General features: G+C 33.4%; 1 protein-coding gene across 1 annotated transcript in view; it reads right to left on the bottom strand.

Annotated features, from left to right (window-relative positions):
- The window catches only part of LOC149729789 (uncharacterized), a 77,501-nt gene that overhangs the window by 53,299 nt on the left and 10,611 nt on the right, over positions 1 to 13,591 (bottom strand). The window contains exons 9-26 of the mRNA XM_089886674.1: positions 13,321 to 13,480; positions 12,732 to 12,934; positions 12,193 to 12,377; positions 11,230 to 11,416; positions 10,510 to 10,694; positions 9,331 to 9,559; positions 8,568 to 8,729; positions 7,415 to 7,586; positions 6,517 to 6,671; positions 6,032 to 6,187; positions 5,046 to 5,201; positions 4,050 to 4,183; positions 3,497 to 3,634; positions 2,875 to 3,115; positions 2,388 to 2,447; positions 1,600 to 1,754; positions 902 to 1,058; positions 23 to 214 (exon numbers count right to left, since the gene is read on the bottom strand). Of these exons, the coding sequence (XP_089742800.1) occupies positions 23 to 214; positions 902 to 1,058; positions 1,600 to 1,754; positions 2,388 to 2,447; positions 2,875 to 3,115; positions 3,497 to 3,634; positions 4,050 to 4,183; positions 5,046 to 5,201; positions 6,032 to 6,187; positions 6,517 to 6,671; positions 7,415 to 7,586; positions 8,568 to 8,729; positions 9,331 to 9,559; positions 10,510 to 10,694; positions 11,230 to 11,416; positions 12,193 to 12,377; positions 12,732 to 12,934; positions 13,321 to 13,480 (3,027 nt within the window). The remainder of the gene's footprint in view (positions 1 to 22; positions 215 to 901; positions 1,059 to 1,599; positions 1,755 to 2,387; positions 2,448 to 2,874; positions 3,116 to 3,496; positions 3,635 to 4,049; positions 4,184 to 5,045; positions 5,202 to 6,031; positions 6,188 to 6,516; positions 6,672 to 7,414; positions 7,587 to 8,567; positions 8,730 to 9,330; positions 9,560 to 10,509; positions 10,695 to 11,229; positions 11,417 to 12,192; positions 12,378 to 12,731; positions 12,935 to 13,320; positions 13,481 to 13,591) is intronic.

Below are 13,591 nucleotides of genomic sequence, written 5' to 3'. Positions count from 1 at the left end.
GTATTTACTGCCCAAAACTAACCTGCAACTCAATCAAATCTTGTGCTTCAGCTTGCAGAAGTTTTAATCTACGAGCAAACGCATCAATAGTGTGGTTGGCTGCGCTTATCGGGCATTCTCGAGAAAAAACGTCAGATGTTCGAAGCTCGGTTGCTAAAGCTTCCACACGGTCACTGAATCTCAACAAGTCACAGGTTATTCTGTCTGACTCTTCCTGTAGTAGAAAAATATGGTTTTAAATTTTCTAGCGATTTGGATATGTGATAAAGTAACTTATTATATTTGGGTTGAACAAACTAAAACTATGGATATTTACGAACATATAATAACAATATAATACATCTAAAGTAAACGCTATACAACAGAACTATACTGCTTTATTTTGCTGCTTTATATGATTTTACCCTGCTGTTAGGTGTCTATACAAACAAGCAGAGCCAAAGTATATTGCATTCACCACATTAATCAATGAGGTTCCCTATGTTTGACAACTATTTGTGTAACTGTATTTTAACAATGTCGCCCCAGATTTTACCCTGCTGTTAGGTGTCTATACAAACAAGCAGAGCCAAAGTACGTGTACTGGCGACTGTGCGTATAACACGACACAACAAAAGTGTTAATTACTCGGCGAGGCATTAGGAATAAAAGCGCCGGAATGTTATCGGGGCAAGACGAGATAGCAAGTAAACTACTACCACAGGGTGATACATAGTTGAGCCATAGATGGGTGTGTGTAGTAGGTTTAATATAAATCAATAATTAGTTGTGTAAAATACTGTAAGCTAGATTTTTTCAAATATTATTTTTCATATTACAAAATGCTACTTTTATGAAAAATGTGTGTGATCAAATTATCTACTTTTGTCATGATAACTATGATGTATAATAAGTGACATGCCTGTATTCGAGGTCCAAGTCTCTGCTTAGCTAATGAGACTTTAGTTTTCAGATGGTTCCATCTGTCAGGAGCCGATTTGAACATTTCTTGTGTTTCATTTGGAAGTTTCATGTCATATTTCTCAAGCAAATCAACTGTCCTCTGCATGACTGAAAACCTATAAAAATATTTGTCGCAACATTAAAAATAAGATGACAGATTACACAATCAAAAACAACATGTATTAGATCCTAGTGCTACGAAAATGTAACGGACAAAAATCAAGTCAAATCAATTGTATAATATTAAAAGATATATACTTGGCCCAAATGGCATTGTCAGTCTCTCATTCAAATAGAATTTTTATTTAAGATTTAATACTGTTAAACGGAATATATTTTACTTTTATATTTCAAAAAATGTTTATCAGCCAAATTTTAGTAAATGTCTTAAAAACTCCTGTATATAGTAGGGTGGGGAAAGATGGGACACCTTTTCATTCTATTTTCTTGTCCCATTTGGTAGTAAACAATATAAATTCAACGAATTAAAAAACGGTATGCTCATGACTCTCATGAATTGGTCATTGTTTACAAATTGATCAGGAAACTTGGATATTATGTACTAAAGGTGTCCCATCCCCCCCCACCCTACTATATCATTTCATGGTTTTTTCTACATTCCTCAAATCCTGTTAAAACTAGTTCCAACCAGTTTACCTCCCATCCATGTCCTGCTGTTGAGCGGAAACCTCATTGAAGAGTCTCATCATCTTCATAAATGATGCGGTGTCTCTCTCCTCACCAGTGATGCTCTCAATCTCTGGCTCTGTCCTCGCGAGGAAGTCAGCAAGTGTGTCTAAGGAGTCTGTCACCTAAAAATTAAAAAAGTAAAAAACTTGTAGGGAATTTAAAAAAGCAATTGTATTAATTTTTAGAGAAAATTTAAATAGAATTTAAAAAAAGTATGGTATTTTAGAAAAAAAATAAATTGAATTTAAGATAAAATTTAAATGGAATTTTAGCAAAAAAATGTACTGAATTGAAAAAAATTGTAAATTTTAGAAAAGAGTAAATGGAGAGTTAGAAATAAATTATATGAAGTTTTTAATGCTTGTATTACTGTATGCGTCTAAATTATACTTTTTAAAGTACAGAGTAATATTTGTTCTAAAATTATAACTTGTGTAAAGATAAACATATCATATCTTAATATATACATAAATGGGTGTATATATGTACATTGTGAAATAACAGGCAATATGACAGTCATGATAACACACTTACGAAAAATTTTTTTTAGCTCATTCAAAAGGTATAAAACATGTCTACAATTTACAACAAGCAGTAAAAAAAACAGATTAAAACAATTATAAAAATTTGGCAGGAAAAGCTATGCCTTAAACTTAAGCCAGTAGTGTACAAATTTAAATTCATTTTGACAATCTGATTGTAGGTTTAGGAATTTATTGCTAAAAGAATTTGTTAAAATAGAAAGAACAAATTACCTGATCACACAAGTATTTGATGAAAGTCCACATCCATTTGCTTGCATATGTTGTTAGAACCTGAATTGAATTAATGAATGTAACTTACTTTATCTTCGTGTGGATAAAAAACGACAGTTGTTATAACACGGGTGTTAATACACCTCGTGCCAGCTTATGAGTTACCATGTACGTTTACTTTGTGGGTGTAATATCTTTAAGAGATTTTATATCTTTTTTTTTAAGTATGGCTGATAACTTAAACAACCCATTAGTGACCACTGGGTTGGAGCAATTGTTGTTAAATGTCTTGCCCAAACTTTTTTTAATTTGTAAAAATTTAATTTGTGAGCAAGATGCAAAAATATGACAGACTATAACAGTGTGCTAACTTCTTGATGCAGAAAAAACACTAGAGGTCATTATTTCATAACTTTAATGTAATAAATAACACCAGACACTAAGCATATACTACCATAAGCCAACTTTACATGTATTTATAACTCACTTGTTTAATCGGCTGGAAATCGAAGAGAAGCCAACCAACAGGTTTCCTATCAGGCAGAGCCAGAATATTGTCACGAGCGGTCCGATAAATCCCAATTTCGTCGTCAAATTCTGCGAGGCCTGGCACGACAGTGCCGTCCGGCTCCGTGCCACGGCTTATGTTCCGCAGGCTGTGATTGGACGTAAGGAATGCACGTTCTGCTTCATTGATTGCGTCGGGGCTTCTTACTGAATAACGTGACCTTAAAAAAAAAAATAATTTTATAAAAAAATAAACGTTGGCGGGATTTTAAAAACTGAAAACATAGATATACTTCGTACAGGCTATCTTGTACAACTTTTCACAATAATATGCATTGGGGCTTAATACCTAATATCCTGACCCTAAAAAAAAATTCATAAAAAATTATCAGAGTTTTAGAAACTGAAATCATATGATACCACTTTTTTGCCATGTCTTGTTAACATAGGTTATCTTACATTTTTCACAATATTATAACTTTATTTGACAAATAATTTTATTAGAATTTAAAAAAACTGAAATTATAGTATACCACATAAAAAGGGTGTAACTTGTACATCTTTTTACAGTATTATGACTTTATTTCATATCCAAGTTATACCTTTGTGTTGAAAGTCTGGCTCGTTCCATATCACTTCTTCTGCCTTGCGATTGTTTCGACACACGCAGTGGGTTAGGGGAGGGCCGGCCGTTAAGGAAGTCTGTGAACGACTGTTGCACGTCTTGTACCCATAAAAATCTGCAATGAAGAAATATTATTTAGAAAAAAAATTGCACAAAAATTTGTTCGCTGCTGTAGAAAATATGAGGTTGGGAGCTTGATGCTGCTACCAATAGAGAATATGTGTCTGTTAACAAGACATGGTAAAAAAAATCAGTTTTTAACCCAATTATCACTAATAAGGTCAATTATTTACCAATAAATCAAAATATTTGGTATTTTGTAAAATCAAGTTACTCTCTTATTTAAATTTGATGACACTTGCTTACAAATTTAACTTTGATGACACTTGATTACAAATTTAACTTTGATGACAATTGATTACAAATTTAACTTTTACTCGTGACATAGACCAAATCTACACAACTCAACACACTAGAAATAAAAAAAAACGTAACTCTTTGTTAACAGGTGTAGTACAAAGTAAACTTACTTATAATTGTCAAATATAGAAAGGAGTTGTTTGCATTTTGTTGTATTCTCCTCAGCTGCGTGTTGTATTTCTTCCACCACCTCCCAAACATCTTGGTCGTTGGATAAAAACTCAGAGTAAGAGCTCTCAGGGTCCTGGATATGAAAAAAAAATTGTAAGGACTAAGAAATTTTTGTATAAAAACTTCCAACAGAAAATTGGCTGCTGTTTCAACCGAAAAAAGCTTAAAAAATTCCAACGAAAAAATCAAAAAAATTGTTTTTTTTGTTTGTATTATTTTAAACAGTGTTTTTATATTTGTTTTACTGTTTTCTGTGACCCTGAAACATTTGCATTGAAAGGGAAGGAAACTACATTTTACTTAATACACAATTGGTGCAGACGTGCAGTTAAATTTATTAAAAAATAATCTTTTATTGAATGTATGAATGAATGAATGTAACTTACTTTATCCTCGCGTGGCCGGAAAACGACAGTCGTTATCACACGGGTTTAACACCTCGTGCCAGCTTACGAGTTACCATGTATGTTACTTTGTGGGTGATTATTTTTTTTTTTTTCATTTTTTTTCATTTTTTTATGTATGGCTGATAATTTGGACAACCCATTAGTGACCACTGGGTTGGAGCAATTGTCGTTAAGTGTCTTGCCCAAGGACACATACGCCCACAATGGTAGCAGCGACAGGTCTTGAACCCATTACCTGATGGTTACAGGCAGGCGCGCTAACCACTACGCCACGGCGCTGGACAATTTATTATATACCATACTGACAAAGAAATTACTCAGAGTTTAAATAAAATAATGTAACTGTATCACATATCATTATTTCAATAAAACGCTTCGGACTAGACATTTTGAGATTCAACCATGCTTTGCAGTTTTTTTTTGTGAAATATTTGTTTAGTTATTTAAAATAAAATGGCTAATTCCTATTGCATTAAGTCCTATTATGCTACACTTTGTGTGTTTCTATTAGAAACAGAGAAATCTTACAGTGAGTCTTTTTATCAAAGTTGATCGCTTGTTAAAAGATGACAACCACTGAGAAACTGCGTCCTCCACGTTATCAACTGATGAGGAGCGATCAAGAGGAGGAGAGAAGGACACGGTCTGCTCCACAAGCTCCAATCGAATCTCAAGAATGCTCACCTGGAAGAGGAATTCATTAATTTTACAAAAGTCACAAAATACCAGCCCAATGTACAGGATCTATATTAAGGCTGAAAGATTTTTTTAAGGTTGTAAAGATTTTTGTATTTCCTTTCCATAATTTGAGCAAAGATCAGCAAAAAGGAAGTGGTCAAGATTAAGGCCGTGTTTATTATAAGATTTTTGTATATCTATAAATGGGGTAATAGGCAAACTTTGAGCAAAATCCCGGGTTCTATGCCATAACATGTTCTTTGGCACATTTTTGTCATCACCCTTTTAAAATTACATGACTAAAAAATTAGAAAAACTATGTCCCAGTTACTGCAAAACTGAAAAAAATTAAATAAAACAACAGTTTAATAAAATAATGACAACAAAAACTTGTATCTCACAAGAGAAACACCAACGCTATACAGCAGTGCTCTTCAGCCGGTGTGCACGGTGCACCCTAGGGTGCACAAAAACATGCCAGGGGTGCACCAGAACAAAAGGGTATACAAGGGTGCATCACAAACTTCAACAGTTTTCAGCAATAGTATTCAGTTTTGAACATTTTTAACAAATTTATCCGATTTCCTTCAGTTTTTTTTATATGAATTCTATATTTGCATAACTGGGAATCGAGAAATGTCATTATTTTTAAGTTAAAGCAATCAGGGGTGCATGAGTTCGTCACAACAACTTTGAGGGTTCACCAACCCAAAAAAGGTTGAAGAGCACTGCTATACAGTACATATATCTGTACATTCATTAGTTTTATTGTACAGTTAGTGATAACATTTGCAGTTTTAAAACTCAGTTGATTAAAGTAAAAATTTAATTCTTACCGATTCCTGCGTTTCTTCTGTAGAACTATCAGCTATTATAGTGTACATGGCGTCTAAGCTTGTAAGTATGCTGCTCTTGAGTGCCATAAGTACCATGGCATCCATCTGTGCTGTGTACAGTTGCCACGCTGGAGATGCCGCACTCATCTCAACTGCCTGAAATATTACAACTCCTGTTAATTTTTTAAAAAAAGCCCAGTTTTAAAAATTTACAATATTACATGTATTAGAATTTAGAAATATTTAAATTTTCGGTGTTTTTCTTGTACAATGCAATTACGGCCTTTTTTACAAATTCTGAAAACGATACTCATTAAAACAAAGCATATCCAAACTTTCAAATTGTTGATCTGGTATAAAAAAGGAAAAACCTTTATTTTTACACCAGAGTTTTATGTTTTCTTTAAAATAAAAAAAATCATAAATAAAAAAAATAAAAATCGAATATCAAAAAATCCTTATTACCTGGTAACAGAAAAACTTACATTAAAAGAATCCTGAAGTAAGTTATGTATTTCAAGTCCACTTGGAATGAGTTTCATCTTGTATTGTTCATCTAAGTCTGATTGCTCCTGGAGTAACTCATGGAGGCTTTTTGTTTTCTTACTCATCAGATGACCAGTAAAAATATCAAGGGCACCTAAAAAAAAAGTAAATTTATTTAGAGTTGTTTAGAACTTATTTGTGAATGTAACTTACTTTATCCTCACGTGGCCGGAAAACGACAGACGTTATAACACGAGTGTTCATACACCCCGTGCCAGCTTACAAGTTACCATGTATGTTACTTTGTAGGTGATTATTTTTTAGAGATTTTTTTTTAATTTTTTTTTATGTATGGCTGATAATTTGGACAACCCATTAGTGACCACTGGGTTAAAGCAATTTTCGTTAAGTTTCTTGTCCAAGGACACATACGCCCACAATGGTATAACAGGGATAAACTATTTTTAGCATTTGAACTTTGTTTAACACTATTTCTGTTTTGTTAAAACTAAAATTTGAATAAAAAACATTTATTTACCCTTGCGTAGCGGGGCAATGCTAGTAATTATTATGATGGTTAATTTTCTACTCTGTACACCTCATGCTTGCTTACAAGTAACCATGTATGTCACTTTGTAAAATCTAGTTCGTTTTTGTATTTTTAGTATAGCTGACAATTTGAACAATTTTATTGACCACTGCGTTGGAGCAATGACGTTTAAGTGTTTTTGTCTATAGACACTCGTGCACAATTGTAGTAGCAGTATGCATTGAACCATGTACCCTCTGGTGCTATGCAAGTGATTTAACTACTAAGCCAATTGAACAAAATAAATTGCAAAAACAGACAAAAATAAATTTACAGCTATTTTTTCATTGCACTTTATTTTCACACACCTTCAGACCAAGACTTTGACATCTCCTTCACCCTGTCCCAGTTGTTATGAACGCGTGTGAGAATACTGTGCACATCATCACATATAATAGATGAACATTTCTCAAGGAAATCATCCAAATCAGCCGAACCCCAAGTCACATTCTCCGTTCCTTCTGCTATTAGTTCACCAACCTAGAAGATATTGGTACTGTTGGGTAAGATGGGATACAACCCAGTGGTCACTAATGATTTGTCCAATTTATCAGCCACATAAACAAAAATAAAAAAAATCTAAAGAAACATAAAATCACCCAAAAGGTAACATACATGGTAATTCCTAAGCTGGGAAGAGGTGTATGAACAGAACACCCGTGTTATAACGACTTACGTTTTCCGGCCACATGAGGATAAAAGTAAGTTACTTTCTGCTAGCACTTATACGCTATATTTCATGATCCTGTTTTTAATAATTATCAACGCTATTTTAGAGTCTTGAGGATGAAGGTATTTTATTTTGTAAATATACTTTTTTTGTAAATATAATATGTCCTACAGTAGGGTGGGGGAAGATGGGACACCTTTTTATTCTGTTTTCTCGTTTAAGTTGGTAGTAAATAAAGAACATTCAAAGAAATTTAAAACCGTATCCTCGCGACTTCCATAGACCGTTGTAAATTGTTTAAAACAAGAACAGAAAATTTGGATATTATATGGTAAAGGTGTCCCGTCTTCCCCCGTCCTACAATATTTTACTCCACCCTTCTATATTTAAGTTCTTAAAATGAACAAATGAGATTTATTTATCATGGCATGGTGGACAACAACAGTCAGTCTAACATGTATGTTCTGTTTTAAACACCTCGTGCTCAACCACAAGTTTCCACGTATATAACTTTGTGAGTGATTTTTAGGGTTTTAAATTAAATTGTTTGTAAGAATGGTAATAATATTTATTGTGTTCAATTTTTCGTATGTATATGTAACAGCAGATATATGTATTGGCTACTTCTACTTCGCTAGTTAATTATTTTTTCGAACTAGTAATACTGTTAAACACTCCAAAAGTGTAGTTAAACCACTCTAAAATTTTTTCCAAATTATTCATTAAAATCAAGAGATTTCTTTCTAATCAATGTTTAGACGTTTTTTCATTCTCTACAAGTATCCTCTCACCTTCCTCATCTTGTTCTCGAAGAGGAGTTGTTCATGATCCTGCATCCATTGTACAACGTGGTTGTACTTGGAGACAATGGTGCGGAGACGAGTGGATCGTGTTTGGAGGACCGAGCTGTCCACGGATCTCAGAAGAGATTTTACAGAAGGCGGAATCACAACCTGAAAAGAAATTATAATATTTATAAAGCGAAAATCATGTGTTTTTAAAAAATGGAAAGAAGGGAATCAGTAGCAAAATAACAGTCGTTAAAACCTGATATGAATAAAAGGTATGGGAAAAAGTCAAGAAATTATATTATTTAAAAAGCGAGAATCTTATTATTTAAAACACGAAAATAAGAAAATTAGCAGCTATTTTTTAAAATTAGTGGTTCACTGGCATCTCAAAAGCACAAAAATTAGTTTCAATAAAACAATATAAAAGACTTCATAAATGAACAGAATTATAAATGAACAAACATAAAACTCATGTTTTCTCATCCCACATTGTAGCAGCCTTAACCACTGAAAAGTTAAATAATATGTATATATAGTTGAGTGGGAGAAGATAGGACAGTTTTTCATTCTATTTTCTTGTCGCAGTTGGTAGTAAACAAAAATATTCAATGAATTATAAAACTGTATCCTCAGACTTCCATTGGCCGCTGGTAATTGTTTAAAACACGATCAGGATTCAGGATATTTAAATATTATGTGCTAAAGGCGTCCCATCTTCCCCCACCCTACTATATATATATATTGAAAAAGCTAAATAACTTACATTGTGTGGTGGCTTTTGCAGGTAATGAACATCTCTTAACATTTCCAGCAATTTCGAATCCAGGTTCACCTTTAACCCTGCGACCTTTTGACCTTTGTCTTCGGGGTCAAGCGGCACTTCAAGGTCGGGGTCAGAAGGGTCTCGAGGGGTATCGGAAACCCATAACTGTGACTGATCACGGGATGTGTTGAGCTGTTCAACTGCCAGTATTGCTTGCTTCAACCTATCCCTGCATTTAATTTTTTATATTTACCAAATAATCAAAAACAACCAAAATAAAATGCTACAGTAATGATCTGGTGCTACGAAAACGTAACCAACAAAAATCAAGTCCAACCACTAGTAGTAATAGAGAAATATATTTCGCCTAAAAGGCATCGTCAGTCTCTGCAAAAGAAGCGTATAAAAATATAGCAAAGTAATGGAATGGAGAAAACCAAGGAACACAAACACCTGCATCTACGAACATTAAAAACAACAGAACGGGAGAGGCACGCTGGACAAACAGAGGAAAGCAGAATTTATTACAAGTCATTAAAATGCTACAGAGAATGAATGTAACTAACTTTGTTTGCGCGTAGCTGGAAAACGGCAGTCGTTATAACACGAGTTTTCTGTTTCATACACCTCGTGCCAGCTTACGAGTTACCATGTATGTTACTTTGTGAGTGATTATTTTTATGAATTTTTTTCATTTTTTTATGTATGGCTGATAACTTGGAAAACCTATTAGTGACCACTGGGTTGGAGAAATTGCCGTTAAGTGTCTTGCCCAGGCAACATGCGCCTACAATGGTACCAGCGAGGAACGTTGAACATGCAACACAGAATTTAGCTTGCTATACTTTTAGATACATTTGTCATATATCAGCCAAAAAGTTGGTTAACTAAAAGTATTGTTTTTATACCAGAAAAGTCACTTTATCTATTACATTGGGGGATACCACCAGCGGAATATAATTCTCTTTATACAGTTAATACATGAATCTGAAAAATATACATAAAAAGCTGATTTCTTCAAGGATAATTTTGTTTACCAATACTTTATATAGGGATACTACATAATATACATTATTCAATAATGCATATATTATTGTTCATAACCTTTAAATATTACATGAAAATCATAAGAATGTCTATTTATTTATGTAAACTAGTTAAAAGGTTGCAGTCACTCACCTCAGGTCAGAGTCCACACTTCTGGACCACAGAGTAATCAGTCTTGTTTCATATTTTTCCACTTCATTCATTGTTTCTGTATACGCATCACGTAGCTGCCAGCCGAGGTCACTTTCAAGTGCATGAGGGCAAACTTGACGGATTTTGGCCATGGGGACACCAACACGTTGTTTCATTGATCGAACCTGCGAATTTAAAATGATTTTTATTAATTTTTTAGCGTGATACCAGTTTTAGACTGTGAATTTTTCGTGTGCACCACCAAGGTATTTTATTTTCTCAAAAAATATTAAGATATCCCTGCCTCCGCTACACTCGGAGTTACACAATATGTGTAAACAACTGTTGTTTCGTCCCTATATCCTGTCTTTTCGTTTAAAATATATATTTAAATGTTAGCTACCGTAATCGAAGAGACAAATAAAGTTATTATTATAGTGGGGTGGGGAAGATGGGACACAATTTTATTCTATTTTCTCGTCCCATTTGATAGTAAACAAAGAACATTTAACAAATTATAAAACTGTATCCTCACAACTTCCATAGATCGCTGTTAATTGTTTAAAACACGATTAGATTATTTGGACCTTATGTGGAAAAGGTGTCCTATCTTTCCCCACAGTACTATGTTATATACGTTGGAGCAATGTCATTTTAGACAGCTTACAACATCAAAAATATATCAATGAAATTTCACCCAAAAATACCAAAACCACTCACCCATACAAGCTTGCTAACAGTTGGCGGCATATTTAAGTGACGAGGTACGTTTGGCAGAGACGATTCAAACATGGATTTGACGCAACGGAATTCTTTAGTGAGTTCTATAATCAAGCTATGGTTTTCTGTTTGTAGTTCTTTCTGTAGCAGTTCGCGAGCACTGATGCCTTCAAACACCTCCAGCACCCTGGATAGTAAGTCATATTTATAGATACAGGAATTCGAGAAACTTGACAATTTATTTTGTGATGAATAGATTTTTTGGAACTCAAGTTTTGAGAAAAAAAATTGAAAAAAAAAACCTAACGCCGGTAATTTTTTACCTGTTTTTTTAACGACTTTTAACACCTGGAAAAATTTTAACAACTAATTTTGTAACCTTAGCTTTTTTGCAAACCAGCTCAAGTTTTGAGAAAAAGATTATATTAAACCCCAAAATAAAATTTTTCAGTAAAGCCTATGACCACTTCATTTTTAAAAATACTTTTTAAACAAATTTTCACACTTCAGGTCACAGAAGCTTTTTAATACATGTCCAGTTACACACATCCCTACTTTTAATGTCGCAAAAAAATATTTTAAAGTACTACACTAAGTGTTAAAAAATACTTAGGCATGATTTTTTATTCTTTTTTTAATAATTAATTTTTTTGTGTAGTAATTTTTAATTTTGCAAAAAAAGTACGAGTTGCTTTGGTTACAAGTTATGTCAAAAACATTAAAGAACCAATGATTTTGTGTGTATTGTTGACAAATTTATTTAGCAACTTTTTTAATATTAATTCGTATTTTTTCTGTATTTATATAGTTTTGAAATTAAAAACACAAAAACATTAAAGAACCAATGATTTTGTGAGTTTTGTTGACAAATTTATTTAGAAACTTTTTTTTTATTAATTCGTATTTTTTCTGTATTTATAAAGTTTTGAAATTATATGTCACATAAAATAGTAAACTTCCCACCTTAAGTGTGACATTGCATTTGGGCAGTTCTTTATGGACTTTCGTAGCACATCAGCAAGTCTGTGTTCCAGTGTTTTTATAACTGACCGATAATTGAAAAACGCCTTTTCAAAATGTTGTTTCTCATCAATAGTCAGCACGTCATGGTTGTGACTTGTAAAGTCACGTATTGTGCGAATAAAAACCTAAAGAATGAGTAAGAAGGTAAAGCTGTTTCAAAATGAAAAATGAAATATATTAGGATGGGAGAAGATGGGACACCTTTTTATTATATTTTCTCGACTCATTTGATAGTAAACAAAGAACATTTAAAGAATTATAAAATTGTATCCCCACAACTCCCATAGACCGTTCAGTTCCATTAATTGTTTAAAATATGATCAGGATATTATGTGCTAAAGGTGTCCCGTCTTCCCTCCTGCCAAATACTAAAAAACAGTCAGGAATACGAAATGATTTTTAAGCTAAAAATGATTGTTAAGCTATTTTGTCAAAAATTTTAAGCTTATTATTTTAATCTATCTGTAAATGCTTTTAACCTGGTGTATATCTGAGATGAGCGCATCCAGGGCACGAGAACCCGCTCCTCCGATCTTTGCTGCTTCCTCAAGAGTAAGGAAGTGTCTGGTTGTTTCCACAAGATCCAGAAGATCATTACATCGCTCTACGAAGCGACTGAGCCCGTTAAAGCATCGGTCATTACGAGCAGGCCATGCTGAATCAACCCAGTGACCTTCTTCATCTAAAATCAAAGTCCCACAATTTTATACAGACCACAAACTTTCATTTTTAGAATTTGTTCAATATACATATTAAATGAATCGAAAGAATGGCATACAAAAGCTTCCTGGGTGTTGCGGTAATGGCCAAATCTGGCCTAAATCCCACGCAAGTCCACAAAAAGGACCTCACCCATATAGAAAAATATTAATACCATAAAAACATACAAGTACAAAAAAAGCACATTAAATAGATATAACAAAAAGAAGCCAGAAAAAAATAACGAACGAAGCGGGAAAAAGTTAGTGTAACAATTCTAAATTTTTTTTTTAACAAACACTTTGTTTAATTTACCAATTTCTACCATAAAATCAAAATCACATTTAAACAGATCAACCAAGAGCTTACCCTCGTGATCTCGTTGATCAACCCTTGATAACCACTGTTGGTACCCAGTAGGTCCGTACATTTTCGCTCGAAAGAGAACGTTTTTATCTTTTGGTCGTAATCGAGCCATTGTGATAACTGTGGATTCAATTTTCTCGGTGTTGTAGGCATTCGCTCTTTCCTAAATGAAAAATAGGGTAATGTAGATGGATTTTTATATAACGAATGAAGAAAAGGAATAATCGCAGAAATAGTCCGCAATGTAGTAACGGTAAAACAACAGTTGTTAAAA

The sequence above is a fragment of the Ciona robusta genome, chromosome 10 (assembly GCF_009617815.1).
Source record: "Ciona robusta chromosome 10, ASM961781v2".
Taxonomy (NCBI): domain Eukaryota; kingdom Metazoa; phylum Chordata; class Ascidiacea; order Phlebobranchia; family Cionidae; genus Ciona; species Ciona robusta.
The sequence above is the reverse complement of the archived record's forward strand: the minus strand, read 5'-3'. Positions and strand labels throughout refer to the sequence as shown.